General features: G+C 36.5%; 2 protein-coding genes across 6 annotated transcripts in view; both read right to left on the bottom strand.

Annotated features, from left to right (window-relative positions):
- The window catches only part of LOC110829529 (uncharacterized), a 475,337-nt gene that overhangs the window by 379,944 nt on the left and 76,037 nt on the right, over positions 1–19,356 (bottom strand). The window contains exons 1-2 of one of the 5 annotated variants that reach the window (XM_087347243.1): positions 4,169–4,227; positions 3,934–4,060 (exon numbers count right to left, since the gene is read on the bottom strand). The exons of 1 other annotated variant lie outside the window; for it this stretch is intronic. In XM_087347243.1, the coding sequence (XP_087203369.1) occupies positions 3,934–3,948 (15 nt within the window). In that variant the 5' untranslated portion in view covers positions 3,949–4,060; positions 4,169–4,227. Of the gene's footprint in view, positions 1–3,933; positions 4,235–16,028; positions 16,550–16,699; positions 16,837–19,356 lie in introns of those variants that run through there. 3 more of the 5 variants (XM_087347235.1, XM_087347251.1, XM_087347237.1) reach the window with 3 other exon arrangements.
- Positions 17,090–19,356, bottom strand: part of LOC110829932 (putative rRNA-processing protein EBP2 homolog) — a 146,406-nt gene continuing 144,139 nt past the window's right edge. Inside the window, exon 8 of the transcript XR_015534848.1 lies at positions 17,090–17,877. The gene's annotated coding sequence lies outside the window, so the exon portion shown is untranslated. The remainder of the gene's footprint in view (positions 17,878–19,356) is intronic.

The following is a 19,356-nucleotide window of genomic DNA, read 5'->3' as shown; positions in this document are numbered from 1 at the left end:
ATAATTAAAATGCATAAAAATTACCCTTTTTATAAAAGTTATTTAAATAAACCCTTTGTCTATAATATTGAGGTTTTAGTATATAAACTTTAGACGCTGTTAGTGATAAATGAATAAAAAATACATGGGGCAGAGTTAACATTGGTAAACAGATAGTCGCTCATCTGGTTTCACACGAGCCCGTCACTGGTCAATATTCTTAGATTTCAGGTTGTCACGCTGGCGATTTTGAAGATGGCTGTCTCCTGCGTTGTTGCACAGAGTAATCTATTTGAAGTTTACCAACGTTTCAGAGGTGGTTTCTGCTTCCATTATCCGGTTATCATTACCAAACTATACGGGTCAGCAACCAAGAAGACAGTCATTAAAATTAATTTTAATATTGCCATCCCATCTACATCTAAGTCGTTCGAATGACCTCTTTCCGTAAGATGTTACTATTAATGGACTGCACGCACTCTACAGACTCACTTTCTCATACTCCTTAATTTGATTTCCATCATGATGTTCGGCGAACTCTAGCTGCACGTTATGAAGCTCCTCACTACGTAATTTTCTCCATACCTTTGTTGCTTTCTCTGTCTCCTTTCCAAATAACCCCTCTCGCAGTTTGATCTTTAACAAGCATTAAAATATCCCAAATTAAAAGTTTAACCACACAGCCAATCGACAGTACACAATTTTCACCGTGTTGTATTTTAATTATTACTTATCAACAAGGTTGCGGACTGGTTGGTTATAAGTACGACATTAAATGTGTCAAGACGTTAACAACTGAGAACATCTTATTTCCAGACTTGTTCTCTACAGCCAGTAGTGAAGATGAGAGTCTGGGATGTTACTTTTTTCTACTTTAAATTAGAGTATTAGCGACTGCGTCTACCACCAACACCTTAATGCGGCGAACATTGGTACTGACGGGACTTGGCTGTTCACGGAACTAAGGAATTGTGCGATGGGTGGAGTGGGGTGGTGAAGCCAACGAAGCCTGAAGCATCAAGGGACGAAAGGTTTTAGCCCCCGCCCTTCGTATTCTCATTTCGGCCGAGTTACTGGCTCCTACGACTAAAGCTTTTCCGTGGTTGTCCACAGTTTCTCCAGACGAAAGATGGAACAGTGCAGACAATGATTGTCTTCTCTTAAATCCATCCACTCAGAGTCCACGGCCTTACTATGGCGGTCTCATTCACCCCTACAACCAGATACAATCTCAAACACCAACATTAAATAACAATGACCGAATCCGTTTAGTCTGGCGGCTATGTAAGCCTCCCTCAGGAAAAGTTCATTATTCTTGAATACAGGAAATACGAAACAAGTGACGTGAAACATGCGGGACCAACGTGGATTGCTACGTGCATTGTCAGAAAGCGTTCCACTAGAATCAAAACTTGCATTAATAACTGTTTAAGAAAGAAATTTAAGGACGAAAAAATAAATTTAGGGTTTAAGAATCTGTGAACCGAATAATTATGAATGGAGATATTAAAAATGCACACAAAACAATGGGAAATATCGAACAGGTATATACACAAAATTACAATAATGTACATCGCGTCGTTTTGTACGTACGAATCAAAACAGAAATGATAACAAGTCTGACTTACTCAGACAATGCCTGGACAGCGTTTACCTGCTGTCTGTCAAGACGAATGTCAGGACAGTATAAGTGGTCAGTCAGTCAGTCGTCCTCAACCTCACAATTGACTGTGCCCTTCATTTAACTATGGGATAACCTCTGATTGTGTAGTAATGCACAGACAAATCGTAGTTGAAAAATCATGCTCCTGATTGGGGGGGGGAGATAAGATGGAAGATATTTTATGAGTTATAATTACACACAATAGACATAATTTCTTGGCACACGTGCGCGTGTCTGTCAGTCTGCGGGCAATTGTACAAGAAACAAATTAATAAAAGGTGTCTACACTAAGAATTGTTGAATGATCCGAATTCTCTTTTGAAACGCTTCAGAATAACAGCAACTTTAGATAATAAAACTGAACTTCGATATTTTCCCTGAAACAGATCGATGTAGAAAATATGACAAAATAGAGATATCGTTAAGATCCACAGGTTTAGTCTCGAACGTTTTCCGATATACATATTTAATGACACGCATAAGCTTATATACAGACGCTCTTATATTATGAATATTTTAACATGTTCTTCATCCTCACGAATGCAGCAAAGGGCGAGGTTAAACAAACAAACAAAAAAATAATTCCAATTCTTTGTAACATTTACAAATTAAAAACCATCGTTCTGAAAAGCATACGTATTCCTGGTGTGATGAGCTTCAAACACCCAATGTTACACAAATTAAATCTAACACACGGCCTATAAAACTACTAACACTTCATTAGTAGTCCTCATTCTTACCAAAACGATTTATGACATGGCGGTTAACTTCGGTAAGAACGAAAACGTTATACGCAAATCACGGTCATTTCCTTTATTACAGCTAAGTTGTCACTCCTGGTAAATATGGCTTAACCAAAGTACTTATTTATGTGGATAATGATTGTGTAAAGTAGTGGCCTCCACAGCAAGGGAGTAATTTGTTGGGAGCTCTGGATAGCATTCGATTATTGCTTTTGGCATCTGCGTGTTTATTCTTCGGGTTCTGCTACTACAGTGTTACTCTCTTTATCTCCCTAAACTAGAAAAATACATTCTAATGCCGTATCCCATTACGTGTTACCGCCATTAAACATTAGGCACTATTGGGCTTCCACATATACAGAACACGAGTCAACCGCGCTGGTAATTAACTTCTAAGATCGACTTTCGGGAACAGATGGCGTGGTATATCTCAACTCTGAAAACCCCATAATGTTTAACAACGTCCTAAGTCTTGTGGTGTTTCGTTCCTCTTCAACTCATTAAACTTGGACACTATTAGACTGTGTTAAACAACGCATAAAATGTCCCGTCTCTCCTGTACTGTCAAGTACTTAAAGACAGTAATTATGCTTTCTTATAAAAAAGCAGTATCAGCACAAACTAGTGAATGAGATACGTTAACAGTGTGAAACAGGGTCCACGGTAAGTTACATTAGAGTTAAGCTAAGACTGTATTTCACGGTGAATTACGTATCTAAAACAGGACGCATGGGAAAGTAATGTCAGAAGAAAGTGGGACAAAGAACGATGTAGGTGGCTCTGGGGAGCATTTGACTGCCAGTTGAACAGTTTGTAATGATTCAACTGCATGTATCGTATATAACCTTCACTGCACGAATGTGTCCATTTAAAAGAAATCGTTCCGAGTTACTTCTGTAGTTGAACTAAACTACCCTCAATTCGATTCATACGTGACATATACACAATACAATTAACCGTATAATGAGCACTCGACTCTTTATTATAACTTATTCCAACCAGCAAGCAGAATCACGACGTACATATACAATATTACGTTAATGAAAACCACTAGAAAACCAGGAACAATTATTATAACACGTAGTCTATTTGCGTTTCGAAGAAACAGTTTTGCTGTTAACACATAAACATCGCGTAATAATTTTATATAACATACAAAAAAATTAAGTTTGAAAGCCGGTAGGGATACCACCACTCAAACGACCTACACGTAGATGGTTGGATAATATTAAAATGGATCTTTAGAAAACAGAGTTGGAGAATGTGGAGTGGATTCATCTGGCTCAGGATACGAACCGGTTACGAACTTTTGTAAACACGGGGAATATCTTGACTGAGCGTAATTATCAGCCTTTCAAGTAGGATTCTGCTCCACACTGTATTTATACTCTGCATACGAAATAACCATAATTTTATTAACCGTAGCGTACATCCTAATTAACCCATCTGTATACTAAGTTAACGTTGAAACACTATAACTACACTTTTCATATCAGCACTAACCTACTAAACTATTCTCTCCATTATATACAACTTCCAGTCCCTTACCTGAAGGTACTCCATTTTACGTTGAATCAAAAGTATGACGCAAACTACTCAGCCATCGCGTTGTCTGGATAAAGTTCATATTACGTTGCACTTAGTCTTTAATATAATGGTTTTATAAATCCAAGTACTGTAACACACGTCGAAGAATATTATTTCACACCTGATAACACTAAAACGATACAACGTTCAACAGAAAACTTACGTTTAACAAAACGTCTAAAACTTCACAACCAACCTTGCAAGAGTAGGACCGAACTTTCCTGCCTCCTTCACGCTTCATGAAATCGTCATAATTCGGCTTAGTTCGCGAATATTCCCGATCACAAAAAGTTATGCTTGCTGCGGGGCGAGCTACAGTTGCACCAATTGCTGCAGCATGGTAAAGGTTCGGATGCAAACAACTTTGATATCTTTCATTGGTACCACGATGAAAATGTACCAGAGAGTCGATCTACATAAACGAGCATGAATAAACAGAGGATCCATACGTAAATTACATCACAAATAATTTAAATGTTTTTGTAGATTCTCGATAAGATTTTATAAAGTAGAAAGAAAGACCCAGACTACACCCAATCTAACTTTTCTAATACTTAAATCCACTGGTCTGTGAGCTTAATGCAGACGTACCTCCTTGGAAAGGATTTGTTATTCTGCTTACCTTCTTCGTTTTAAATAAAATCAAAGACGATAACAATATTTACATCTCTGCTTACCAAGAATCTCTGTTGTAATCTGGAAACGCATTCGAAATAGAGAACTGGTTCTTTGCTGGACACTTATTGTTATTTTCAATTGTATTGTTTTTTAATCGGTTCAATTAATCGATTAATAATTTATTATAAGATAATTTCCTTTCGTGGTTTTTCACAGATTAAAATACGACGCAAGGTATGGAAAATTATTTACAAAACAGTACTGATTGGGTGGCAGCCTTCATTATGATTCATTGTTAGGTTAATGACATCGTTAAAACAAGCAATGGCATTGGAAGACAGCCAGAATGGTGAGTATGTACAAACTTAAAAAGAAACTATTCTTAAGGCAATGCCCCGAAATTCCTTTGGACAAAATACGAGGAAAATGAAACACATTAGTCAGGCAGTCCAATAATCAGATTGAGATTCGAGATTAGAACATTACTTTTGAAATAAATCGAATTCCGTTACTTCAACAGTCATATTTCTTTGCCTCTTGATTACTACAGGCCTGTGCAAACATTTAATATCATGGTAACTATTTACATTCAATGACAAAATCTTTCACTGTCTTCAATAGAACACTTCATAAAATTACATACAACAATTACTAACTAAACTGTCTTTATGAGACCTGCCAAGTGTTAGGTAAGAGACAAATTCCCTAGAAAACAAATATTGTTTTGCGTGTGTATTTACTATGCCAGAAATAAAAGCAAATGAACGCCAATATCAGGGGCAGAGGGTTTATGTTAATCGTGTCATCAGTTTGAAAAACCAAAAATATCAAGTCCTGTGACTTACTTTAGTGGTCCAGTGGTACTCCATACACTGGACACAGTACAATTGATCAGATAAAATACATCGTTAGCCAGCCCCACGTATTGTTGCAAAGATAGAATGTTCCAGCCAAGTGGTTAGCATTCCTGTTTCGTATTCGGGAGGTCCCGGGTTAAATATTCCGACAATGAGACCGGGTGCCCTGGTAGATTTTAGGGGATTTCATTTTCTCCAGGAAAATACCAGGACTCTACCTCAAATTAGAACACGAACGCCTCCTTCCTTATCCTTTCCAATTCATTAATAATCCTGCTATTATATTTAAGGTTTAAATGCGTCATGTTTGTGTTTTATAATCAAAATATATAATATAATTCAGGTCTATACACAAACTTTATTTACAGATGTTAAAATTTAAAATTTGCGCTATTCATCGTTACAACGATGTTACAATACTGCGCCTTCATTTACTACATGTTTCGATTCGAAGCATCATCTTCAGGTTTTTCCTTTAAAACTACTTTATATTACAATGCAAGTCTTTCAATTTATTCATCCGTTTTGTACATTATTATAGTATGTGCTCTGTTGATCTTCTTATTTTATGTATCTTATGTTTGTTTTTCATTATTCTGTGAATAAAATTAATAAACATAGGAGTTATTTATTTATATGTAAATAAGTTTGGAATATTGTTCTATATTTGTAAAAGTAAGAACACAATAACATACCATGAATCGTGATGTACGGTGTATCTACGTCTGATCAGGTTGACTGTCTGTTCGTGGACTGGTTTTGTGTATAGATGCGGGTCGTATATATAGGTAGAGGGTGTCAGGTGCTTGAGTCAATAACTTGTATTGTGTTAATATCGGGTTTTTTAATTATTTAAATATATATATAAATATGAATAGCGCAAATTTTAAATTTTAAATTTTAACATCTGTAAATAAAGTTTGTGTATAGACCTGAATTATATTATATATTTTGGCCTGCTATTATACATTACACAGTCTGAGATACACTGATATCTTTAAATAAACTATAAATAAAAATAAATTCAATCTAGAAGATGAGAAATTGTTGTTTGTTGTTACTCAGTTAATATCCACAACACCGAAGAGAACTATTCTTACAGTGTAATGACTTCCATACTTTGTTATGCACACCAAACTGTTTCTCATAAATCGATAATGTCCGATTTTATATTAATATAAAGTCGTGTACGACAGAGACTAAAGTCAGAGTAGCTCTACAAATTTTATGTCAAACTGTGTACCAAATTTCATCGAAATCGGTCCAGTAGTCTTCGGTATGAAACGTCGGACTTCTAAAGTATGCTTACACACTGCTGAAAGAAGGCAAAATCATTGTAACTCGGACCTAAGAATTCCTAAAAATTAATTAAATTCAGTAACCACATCTCCAAAACCTCTCCTTTTTCCTCGTCCTATTTATTTAGTCCTTGATTCCTGTTCTTCACATCATCAAACACAAGGATAAGTTTTATTAGATTATTCCAGCTCAGTGGTTCAGCTCAGAATCGGTTCTTCAGTCCTTTGTAAAATCTGTCCCTTCATCTGCTACCTATTATTGTTTTCTGGGAAAACCTTTTAACCAATTTGCCTTCATCCATTCTTTTCAAGCGATGGAACCAATTAATTTGATATTCAACTACTTTGCCTACAACGTCTTGTCTTAAGATTGCTGCCTTCTAGGTTGTTGCGCCGTGTAGTCTGGTAGATTTCCACCAACGTTTCAGAGGTCATGCTGCCTCCGTCATCAGGGCGATGAAATCTTCAGACTCACCGCTGTGAAAACCTCAAATCTTATATTGGTGGTCTTGTCGTGTCTAGTTTCTCAGTTTCTGATGATCCTCTAATCTGTTCCACAGTCCACAGGAACCTTACCTGCTCTGTTTAAACAGGCCTTCTCTTAACTGCGTTAAACCTACATTGAAAGTTGCAATTTCATATTAAAATCACTAAAGTGGTTAAGACTTATATTATATTCCAGGTATGGTACATAACTTGTTCAATTAGTCTGTCATTCAGCACAATTTTCGATTTGAATGGTGACATTTTTGAATGAACGAATCTTTGCTTTACAGCTGATATTTCCGTTTTACATTCTCCTACGATCTAACCAATTAACCTTCTCATCTTGTTATTACCTGGTCGTCCGTAAATATAAATTCTGCTTCCTTTCCCTTTATCTGTGCCTTTCATTTCTCCATCTTCCAGATCACTTTACACACACGCTCAAGAGTCTTTTTACGATAAAATATAGAATGTTACTTTCAAGTCTCTGTGACCTTTTCCTACCTAAATCAGAATGCGCACTCATGTTTGAATTCCGTAGTTAAATGATACCCATAATAGAAACAAACTATCTTGACTTCACCACCTAAGATTTCATCAGCCGATCTAGACAGAAAATTTACACTAAGTTAAAATAACATTCATGTCTTCCAATATTAAAATAATTCTTCATTCCAACACAATAGTAGCGAATTTCTGGTAACCTGCTGTATTAAATGTGTTCACAGCAAAGACCATGATACAGAGTCCATCTTGAGAAAACGGATAGTGACGTACCACCTTTTATGAAATCTGAAATTTAATTAGCGTATTCAAAGAAATAAAATCCTCAAGTGGGCAGTAACTTGAGCATGTCGCTTCCAGTCCACACTCCCATCTCTTGTTTATTTAAGACCCAAATTAATATTATCCTTCCATCCAAGACTACAGCTTCCATGTACTTTCAACCCTTAAGGTATTCCGACAAAAATCTTGATTATCATTCTGTGAATTCTTTCCTCTCTCTCTTACATCCTCGAATTCTCTCCAGCGCTCACTGGGGCAAGAAATAAAGATTCAAAAACATAAAGGAACTGTTGAAATTATAGTTTTTCTTAAGCTTGGGTAGTGAGATTTCATGTCCTCAAGGCGGTGAGTCTGAAGATGTCTTGTCTTCTGGGTTACAGCGCCGTGTAGTCTGGTAGCTTTTACCGTCGTTTCAGAGGTCCTTGATGCCTCCATCATCAGAGCGGGGAGGCAATAAGCATCTCTGAAATGCCGGTAAACTTCTATCAGATTATATGACACAACATTCAAGAAGATAGCCATCTGTTTAAGCTAATATATTTTAATATTTAGTCCCGTGTTTTAAAATCGAGGACAGTAATATAAACCATGCAAGTGGTTCAACATCTGTATTTATATGAAATAAAGAACAGTACTCATTTAAATCTGAATTAGTATTAACGGCTCTCTCGTAAGAGATGACGTAACAGGTGGGTGCAGGAAATTCCAGTTTTGAGCCTCAAAACGTATACAGTCCGACAAATATTTCGAAGGTTACAAAATCGAGGAGGATGGGGTGTCTGGGCACTGCAGCACGCAAGGTAGAAATAAGCAAAGTGCATTATGTATTAGTATAAAACCTGTAAGAGACCTACGTGAAAATGCGAAGATAATATTAAGGTGAATATTGAATAAACAATTTGCAATACAGATAGTGATAACGATCCGTGCCGAACTATTGTGAACTTTATAGCAAAACTTCGGATTCCATGAACATAATTTTTCTAGGGCCCCCGCCCCCAAGTAGTCTGAAATACGCATGTCCCGTTTCTCCCAAAATTGTATTTTGTAAAATAACATTAATTCTCCTTCGACCACGTAAGCACCAAAGTACCAGAACTGGATATATAAATAAAGAAACATGTAAGGAAATGAATTAGAACAATAAATATCCTGAAAAACTTTAAATGAAACAGAAACTTCTCTCGTGGATCATTCCTTGTTGTTTTCATTTCGCCCTGTTAAAAATAAAGCATTAATGTTACGTCCGTTGGTTGAACATGTCCTATTGAAATGAAAACGAGAGTTCAAGATTAGTTTCAGGAGCCTTTAGAAATCAAGGTCATAGCGCAGAGAACCAATAAGCCATTTATTTTCAGAAGTCTAGGTCAGCTGTCCTGTGGCCAGTGAAAGATGACGTCGCGCGTGTACAATGGCGCACTAAGCCGGATCGCTCAACCGAACGAATAGCTAATAAAAGAAGAAATGAAATTGATAACTTCCAACCTCCCTGCAGAAAATGAATGGAAACATAAGAAAGCGGGTGAAAGGCTAGAAAGCGATTCTTAGTGTCATACAGAAGCGCCATTTCTACATTTTAAGCACGATTTACAATATTGTAGCCTTGACCATCTGTTTCCAAAAGGCCGATGAAGTAGTAGTTAATATTAAGGAACTTCATGCGAACAAATTGAAAATTAGTTTTCTCAAATTAAGCAAGTGTTTCTACAAAAAACAAGGTCATTTTCACTTCAATACACGAAAGTGACGTAACAAAAACCCAGCAACAAACTCAAATACAATTAGGCCTTACATTAAATAAATAATTTCAAATTACTTTTCCAAGAATTTAATTATGTGGGACCAACACTAACAAAAAGAAAAAGTGAGATTTCTGATTCTCACGGCGGCGAATATGAAGATGGTTATTTTCTGGGTTGTCGCGCCGTGTAGTCTGACATAAGAGTACCGACGTTAGAGAGGGTGATCGCCCTGACGATGGAGGTAGTAAGAACTTCTGAAACGTCGATAAACTTCTACCAGACAACAACCCAGAAGACACTCATCTTAAAATGATAAATTAGCTGAAAGGATTCGTTCAGAACTTCAGGGTACAGCGCTACGTTCAATCCATCTGTTAGATATCAACGTGTTATGGACGCCAAAGTGGAGGCAGGACGGAAGATATTGGTTCAAGTACCAGAAACGCTCTGAAATAACAACAGCGACGTTACGTAGGCTACAGGAAAGTTATTTACAAATTCAACTTTATCACAGTTTCAATGCAGTGAACCGAAGTCACTGCACATTTTTCATATTCATAATATAATAACTGGTATCTTCACTTCCAACATGACACACACACACCCCTTGTGAAGTTTGAAAGTGGATTCTGCCACGTTTCTGGGCAGCCAAAACACATTGGCATCCATAAAATAATATGACTGTAGAAAACAACTGGTTCTTTGGCACATTCATGTAATGGGAACGTTGGTAGGCGTGCAGAAAGCGCGGCAGTGTCTTGTTTATGACATCCCCTGTCTGACATTCAAGACAAAGAACTGAGAAAACACACGATAAACTATTGTGATGACAGACAATTTCGGATATAGACTTTGGGATATATTTATGCAAATGTTTCATCATGGAGCTGTGTTGTTCAGAAAAAAAGTAATAAATTTTCATTTCTAAAGAATAAAAACTTTCTCTTCTAAATCGAAAACAAAAGGACTGAAACTTAAAAAGGTTTGCGTTCAATTTCGATTCGTCATAACTGATAACATAATATTCTTTATAATTCTATCGCTTGGTCTCGAGTGATTAATTATTTTAATGCGGCACAAAATAACTGATGGCGTACTTGTTAACTTAAAGAAATACTAAAACAAATGACCAGAGCCTAATGATACTATCGCTGAAACCACACACACATACAACAGGACAAGACTGGACACTGATTTAGTATTGGTTTTCGGCTCCACTGCAAATAAAAATGTTAACCACTTCCCGATTCGCCTTCAAAAGCACAAGAAATAAATCTGATTCCTCTTTTTGAGTGGGATCCGACCAGCAGACTCCCTGTGGAGTTCTGTCTTGATGCATCTGACCTTCCCCATTGAGTCTGTCAATAGTCGGCTTCTCTGGAGAATGTCTGACGCAATGCGATCCAGCCAGCCCCACCTGTCATTCATCTGCTCAGTAATTATGTTTTTATGTGGTTCCAGTAACGGACTTCTGTCATTAATTAGTACCACGTATAATGAGCTATAGTTAAGTTGGGACGACACAAATCCTACGTATCTATAGTAATTATTCGAAAGAAAGAAGAAATACATGAAGAAACCGTGAAGAAACCTCCCTGACAAGGCGACAGTCGCTTAGCTGGTCAATAAATTACCATCATTGTAAGTTTATTGTACGTCCAGATACATTTTAATATTATCCTCCTACCGACGCATAAAAATCTAATTAGTCTATCTCCATCTGACTCTTATGAATATTTCATGTGTATTCCATGTCCCATGCGTGCTACATGAGAAAGAAAGAAACAATTTGTCGCCCTGATGATGGAGGCAGCAAAGACCTCTGAAACGTTGGTACACTTCAATCAAACAACACGACGCTATAACCGAGAAGAGAAACAAGAACAAACATGTCGTCATTGAAAACCGCGTGTATGATACGAGTAGCAGCAATAGCACACATCGGTATAGGCCAGGAGAAAATATGTCGTGCGCCATTTTCCAGAGTCATTTATGCGTTAGACGCTGTTCCCCTTCAGACCCGCGGGACACCAGCCTTCAGCACGCCATTAACGCTGTACCCAGTACAACATACGAGCGAGCTAGCACTCAGCTAGTGACCGAACTAAATGGATCTCCCTTCAGCTGTCTCACAGGTGATGCCATTCAGACAGTCATCGTCAAAGTGAAAAGCCGATGCATGTTTCCACTTGCAATTACTACCATATACTGTTGCTATAGTAACATGTTTCAAACATCAATGCACAATTTGTAAGACAAAGGTAACAGGAAAGTTAACCATTTAAAGCTCACTGGTAATTACATGTAACACATGCTTTAACAATCAATAACTATGCTCCTAAAAATGGTTTTCCTATAATTATCAGCGTAAACAAGTATCATTTCCTTATACAGCATAAACCAGTCGATATGTGTAATGGAGAAGTGATTCTTAAATATTATTTGGCTTCGGTTTCAAAGAATTAATATAAATTATTATAAAATAGCAACAATAAGACACCAGTGCACAATTATCAAGGTAAAAGTGGCAGGGAAGTTAAATTTAATGTGTTTATAAAATAGCTACAAGAGGCTGTAACGAAACTTTCAGACAGATGTCTTCTGCGTATATAATTCAGGTACGTGTGGATATTAGATTTAGAGGCCACTGGGATCGACTTAAAGCCATGATTTCCTAAAAATAATGTTATATTTTAAATTAATTACACCATCCTCTAATATTCTTTGTCAAATATATCGGACTAGTTTTTGCTCTCGAATTGTACACTGTTACATACAAAATGTTTTTTGTAATATAAGTTTTTATCTGCTTCATCTAAGACCATATGACGAGTATGATAGGTCCTTAGGCCGCTCTAGCTCTGAGTTCGCAAGTTCGAAAACCTCTTCAGGCATGGCTTGTGAATGAGAAGTGTCCAGAATAAGAAGCATCATGACATATTTCTTCAACACTCAAAGGATTAAAAGTAAACCTCAAGATGACAGCATTTAGAACGACATGTGCAATTATGGGATATCATTTAATTTTGACATCTAACTCTGAAGTAACTCCACGAATAATGAAGACCACTAAATAAGACGGTGACAAATGTATCCAGTTAAAGGGCTCTGAAACCTAGTGTTCTGTATTAATAACAATTTTTAAAATATTTAAGAAAAAGAAAAATTTGCATAACATCCTCTCGATAAAAAATAAGAAAATGTAGAAATCTTCAAAAATAATATTACAAAATGGCGTTCAACATTTAAAACAGTGAATTAGTGAACGGTACATTCAAACAGTTTCTTAATAAAGATCTCATTACAAAATAATATAGGCCTATTGAGAAAGCAAACTGATATTACTGAAATAAAAAAAACCCACAGATTTTAAGGGCAATAACAGCACCATTTTCTTTTGATTTCACTGCATCCGCGGCCACCACAAAAACTTCTTTCCTTCTTCCCCTGTCATTTTAAAATCAAATTTGGTTTAATGTACCACTCATACGTATCAGATTTAAATACGGACACGGGATCCGGTAACGAAATACAGAGGGTTCTCATATTACCCGCAACAACACTTTACGGCTTTTCAGATTCTGAAACCTACAGTTACAATGTTAAGGCATCCCACATTACCAAGACTATATCATATTTACACTTTCCTCGTCTAATAATACGTTAATGGAACTATATTATAAGATTATCTGTACATACAGACCAGATGGAAGAGACAAGAAATTCATACGCGTTTCAGTAGGGAAATATATTAAAGACTGGGATCACAATAAATGGGCGGAAATGGCTCGGGATCTTATAACAGGTTGGTTTTGACATCATATGCACTGCGTGTCCGCGTTCTTCTACCACGTGCTTGGTTACTCAGTTACTTGCAGCTATATTATGAAGTTGCTTCTACAGAAGAACGAGCCGACTTAAAAATAATACACTAACAGGTCTCACGCTATTTGTCATATTAAAATGCTAAGGGGGCAGAATGAAAGACGAGAAACAAACTGAAGGAAGCCACAGAACATCGCGAAAAGTTGTTCAGTGCAACTAATGCTTCTTCTAAGATCATAAACCCAGAGTGCAACATGGCAGAACAGCTGTATCATTAGGGTTTATTTGTTTTGTAGGATCACATACAAACGAATATAGTAGTCGGGGCGAATCTGTGCGCTCTAAAACCCTTAGAATTAAGAGGCAATGGGATCAGAAGTGGGGGGGGGGGGGAATAGCAGATAAGTAAGCATGTATTGTCCATACTATAAACATTATTTCCCAGCTGCAGTAATTTGTAGCTCGCTGTTTCGGTCCTTATGTTGGTAATGTATTTGGTATACGTAGTATGTGCGATTTCATTACACATGCACGTTAGTAATGAGGCAAAACGTACAGATTCGCCCCGACTACAGCATTAATTCACTCCATAGAGCAGTGGTTTTTCATAACCACTCAACTAGTTAAAGAAATTCCACCTTTTATGTAACTGAAAGCTACAGTGGCACAGGAGACCCCCAGTGCATCCTACCCTTAGCTAGATGAATCCAGTCCACATTACACCATACCCAAACAATACATGACGTGAATAAATATCTGCTCCATACATTTATGATATAAAGCAGTCATTTTAAATTATTTACCATTTACGGAAATTTGAAGAAACTGGTTCGGGATTGATTTATTTATTTAATAACAAGTTTTCAGGGGGGAAAAACGCAATATCGATTCTTAGACGCCATCAAATATAAGACGCGCCCCAATTTCAAAAATTTTAAAATAAAAAAGTACGTCTTAAAATCGAGAAAACACGGCATGTTGTTGCGATGGGGTAACATTATGTCTCTGTCAAACTGGGCCTCAAAGCGATATCATTTGTCACTACTCAACAAACAACTATCGCCCATCCCCTGCGAACACTCTACTGTATCATTTATAAATGTAAAAAATTGTAATGTCTTTATTTATTGATCTACCTTTCTAGTGCTGGGGTTACATAACATTAGTATGAAATATTTTTCATTACATTGGTTCCACTGAACTTATAACGCCCCGTGTCTATGCTACTTTAACATTTCACAGAAGTAATAATACACAGACTCACAGTGTAGATGAGAAGATAATATTAAAATAAATTAGACATGTGTGTGTGGACTGCATTCAGCTGGCTCAAGATAGGGTTCAATGACGGTATCTTTTTGACACTCTAATCAACATTCGTGTTGAGATTTTCTTGATCGGTTGCGAGACTATCAGCTCAAGAATACCCCACAGTTAGTAATATGGCCTATTAATGATGTGACATGTTTACTGTGGCCACCGACAACAGTAGTCTACAGCAGTGGTATTTAACCTTTTTTGTTCGCGTACCCCCAGATATAATTTCTCTTCAACTTTGTACCCCCAAAGTTGGTGTATAATTCAAGTTATGCATAGTATATAATCTACATCTAAAATAAATTACATTACTGATTATTCAGTGTTTATCATAAAATAATATATATATTTTAAATCTCACGTACCCCCTAAGATGCCTTCGCGTACCCCCGGTGTTACGCGTACCCCACGTTGAATACCACTGTGTAAAGGTTCTGATTCATGGACCAGAATAATAACACAGGATATCCTAAGGGCGGTCCCATATTGTCACATTTTTCATTACAAGTCAAATTATTCGTAATATGTTTACTTTCAATAGTAAACCAAATAATACTAATATACTCCTGCTTGGCCGTTTAATATTGTATTAAAATATAACGAAAGTCATAATAACCCACACTGAACATCCGCAAATAATAATTATCAATGCATCAATATTATAATTTAATATGTCAGACATATCCGTCTTCCATGGATCTAGGGTGTATAATGGGGTTCTGCTCCCATTTCAAGAAACATTTCCATTATCTCGCTACTACGCTGGTAACATCATTAAGACGATGCAAAACAGATAAATGATAAAAGCTATGCGGCAATATTTACAGGCGAAAACCAGAAATAACGCTACAAGAGTTACTAGACCCAAAGAGGATGTATTATTTTTTCACCTGTGTATAACAACCGCTAAATGAAATATGTTGGCTGACAAATTATTTCACGGACAGGTAACGGCCCCTGGAATACCAGTCGAGAAACATTGAAATAAAGGGCTCGTGCGCAAGTATTTCCCAGAGAACTGTTAATAAAGTTTGTTTAAAACCGAATGAAGATTTGTGTAGTTGAAAGCTCCGCGCCACAAGCCCAGGAATCTCGGTGCATTATACAGGCCATTGAAAACAACTTACCAGTGATGCAAGCTGATGTAAGCAAATGTCTCCGGCTGAAATATCTTCTTGTCTTGATTTACACACGTGAATTTCGTTTAGACAGTTCTGTATATATTCACGATGTTTATAAATATCTAGACACAGAAACTTTCTTAGTTACGGAAAATCACGTAACTTACAAACGCAGACTATAAATTGTTAACTTGGTATAATTTCCATGCCTCGTCGATTTCCCTTATTCGCTATATCAAGCACAAATTCAACGCACACTACGTATCAAATTTGATCTATATTAATCAATTATTCCTCTATGGAAAGGTCAGCTTTAAGTTTCAAATTATTTCTCTGGTTTACTTCATTCTACATTGAAAACTCTCGTTCTCATAGAATTAAAACTCATGCTATGTAATTAGTGAAAAACACTCAACGTCTATTACAATTTCGAAAGCGTTCTACAACACTACGGTCTATCTACGCAAGTAAATAGTTACATAACCAACACGGTCTTTCCTACAAACACACATCAAATGTTAATTGTTGTTAAAACATATACTAATCCAATAATAGTCGTACATAAGCCGTTAAATACGCATTTATATCCGACAGTCTAATTAATAAATACTCAAACATCAAACTCAAGTTTCGATCAAATATTTTGTGTTTGTTTATAAGCACTGCCTTCTTCGCACCTGATTACGGTAGTGATGATCTTGTGTCATGGGTTTTTACATCAAAATGTGGCAATTTGACAGCTTTAGCATCGGAAATGCGGAGCTAACTGCAACACTTCCGACACACCTAACAGTCCTTCCAAAACTGATTGCGGCTGTCGTCTGCTGCCGGCGAGTGTGGCGCGCGCGTGCTAGTAACTTCTACCGTTGGCCACAGCGAGCGCTTCAATCACTCCATGATGGCTTAAAATCCGTTAGTGGTTATGACGCTAAAAATCGTTATTACGAGGCTCAAATCCATGCGGGAATGTTTAAACGTAACGAATATTGCACAGTAATTAGAAGCATGTTACTGAAATTTTGATCGTTCAGATGTTGTCACTGAGACAAAACAATAACATCTATTAGTTGTTTTTACATAAGTATATTGTGCATGTATGTACAATATATATGTCTTACAATCCAGAGGCTTATATATTTTCTGTGTAATAAGGGTTTCTAGAGAAAAAGTCATTAACGGCTGACATGCAGTTCTATGAATTGTCAAAATGCACTTATTCTCACAGTTTTTATTGTTTCCACGAAAATGTTTTAAAAGTTTTTGGCACAATGCTTGAGTGACTGACCAGGTAAGAATAATTTTATCTTTTATTTTTTAATTCGCACATTTTTGGTCCTAGTATCTCTGGATTTTTACGTGGAAAACTTCGGCTATTTCTTTGTGGTCCATACAAAATACCTAATTGTTTACAAACTAGCAAACGAAACACTGCACTAATAAAACAATTTCTGCAACCACAGAACAAACTTAACGTCGACTGTTTGATACATAACTAACTAACCATGCAGTCACGTGATAGAACGTGAGTCTACTTACTAGTGATACCAGTTGATACACGGAAACATTATTATGCAACTGTAGATCTCATAAAGCAGACTGATACACATGAGCATCGTTTCAAATGTTACCGCCTTCCGACGCTCATCACATATGGCGCTTGGATCGTTTACACTTCGTAGACTTCAATTACAGAATTCTGTGCTTCAAGCTGGCCCGGAGTTTTGGCTTCAATGCAGTTGTGTGTGTGTGTGGGTCTGTAAGCTTCCTCTCGCGTTTATCGGTCCTGGTACAGATGATTAATGTACATATCATTGAAGGCGAGGATTAAACGTGGATTTCGTTGGGTAATTAAAAACTGAAACAAAAATAATTGTTCATATAACGATGTATGTACGTGTTATTAACTAAAGTATAAACAAAGAATAATATCCTCACTTACAAGACATGTTTTGAGGAACATCCAAGTTAAAATGTTAACACCTCATCGCTGTCATAACACAATAAAATAATCAGTTTATTGTTAAATAATTAACAGGCGAATTGTTAAGCCAATTAAATATGATCTTGGGATATAAAAGGTACTCGATCCTGTAAACCAATTCAAGCAAATTACATTGTAAATTAGGTCCATAGATTTTACAAAGTGTATGAACTTGTGTTATTGAATTCTCATATTTCTTTGGAGACGCAAACAGTACTGAGTCCTGACACTTTGCTTTTATAAAAGTAAAGAAAACCTGGTTCAAGGGTTCTTGGAAGACGTTATGACGCCTACTTTGAAAGGAAAATTCAGTCCATATAGAAGAGTCAATAAAGAAGTAAAAATTAATAACTGAACAGATCAGTAATTCATTTACAGGAATTTTTTCCACTAGTCAGATTTCTACAACGTTAAATTTGATACATACGACCTCAAATTTTTATAAACTCGCCATCTTTTAATTGTTGAGACATAAACAAGATTTCATACGAAATTTGTGGGCATATTTATGGAATACGTCCATACAAAATTTCACATGATTAATTTTGTGGTTTTCTCATTATCACCACGAAACAAAAAGATGTAGATTTCGCGTGAATCTCAACATTTTGTATAATTTTAAAGATATTTATACAAAAAATGTTACATGATGACCATAACCCATAAACCATTGGAGCTATACATATATTTTGTATTGAAATGGGCAGATCATGAGCCTGTATGCAAATTACCTTTCACATACAAATATTGCAACGATGCAAATCTATCTGGCTAAAATAACGAAGTTGATGTCAGTACTAGTGAAAGTTTTCCACATAAATGAATCATTGTAGATATAATTACATTATAATTCATCCTAGCTTCATTACACATACTGAAGCACCACAAAGACAGCAGGTACCATAAGGATCTTCCCAGAACTAGCTCCTTAATACGTACACTGTAAATTTTAGTATCTAAAAATTATTCACAATTTGAAGGTGTTTTATAGCAGTCAACTATCTTAAAGTTATATAAATAACCAGAGTACTTTGCTCCAAAGAGAAGGCTGTCTCTTAAACAGCCGGCAGTATAACGTATTAAAGACGAAGAGGGGAATGCTCCCCAATTACGTCAAGGCCAGTTAAATCCCTCTGTGTGTTTATGTTTTACGAACAATACAATCCATTAATTTTGTGAGTGTAGGCGAAATATAGTTATAAGCTAATTCTTCTGTACAGCCCACTCTTTCTCTTACGTAAGAAAAAGGAGAACATATATGATGATAGGAAGCTAAAAGCGACTAGAAGCGTCAGTACCTGTAAAAAAAAAGGATCTTTAATGCAACTTGCGAGGCAATCAAAGCGGGAAACC

The sequence above is a fragment of the Zootermopsis nevadensis genome, unplaced genomic scaffold, assembly GCF_977971745.1.
Source record: "Zootermopsis nevadensis isolate Lab colony 2312 unplaced genomic scaffold, Znev_1.0 Znev_ptg000001l, whole genome shotgun sequence".
NCBI lineage: Eukaryota > Metazoa > Arthropoda > Insecta > Blattodea > Termopsidae > Zootermopsis > Zootermopsis nevadensis.
Note: the sequence above shows the minus strand (reverse complement) of the source record. Positions and strands in the feature narration are given on the sequence as shown.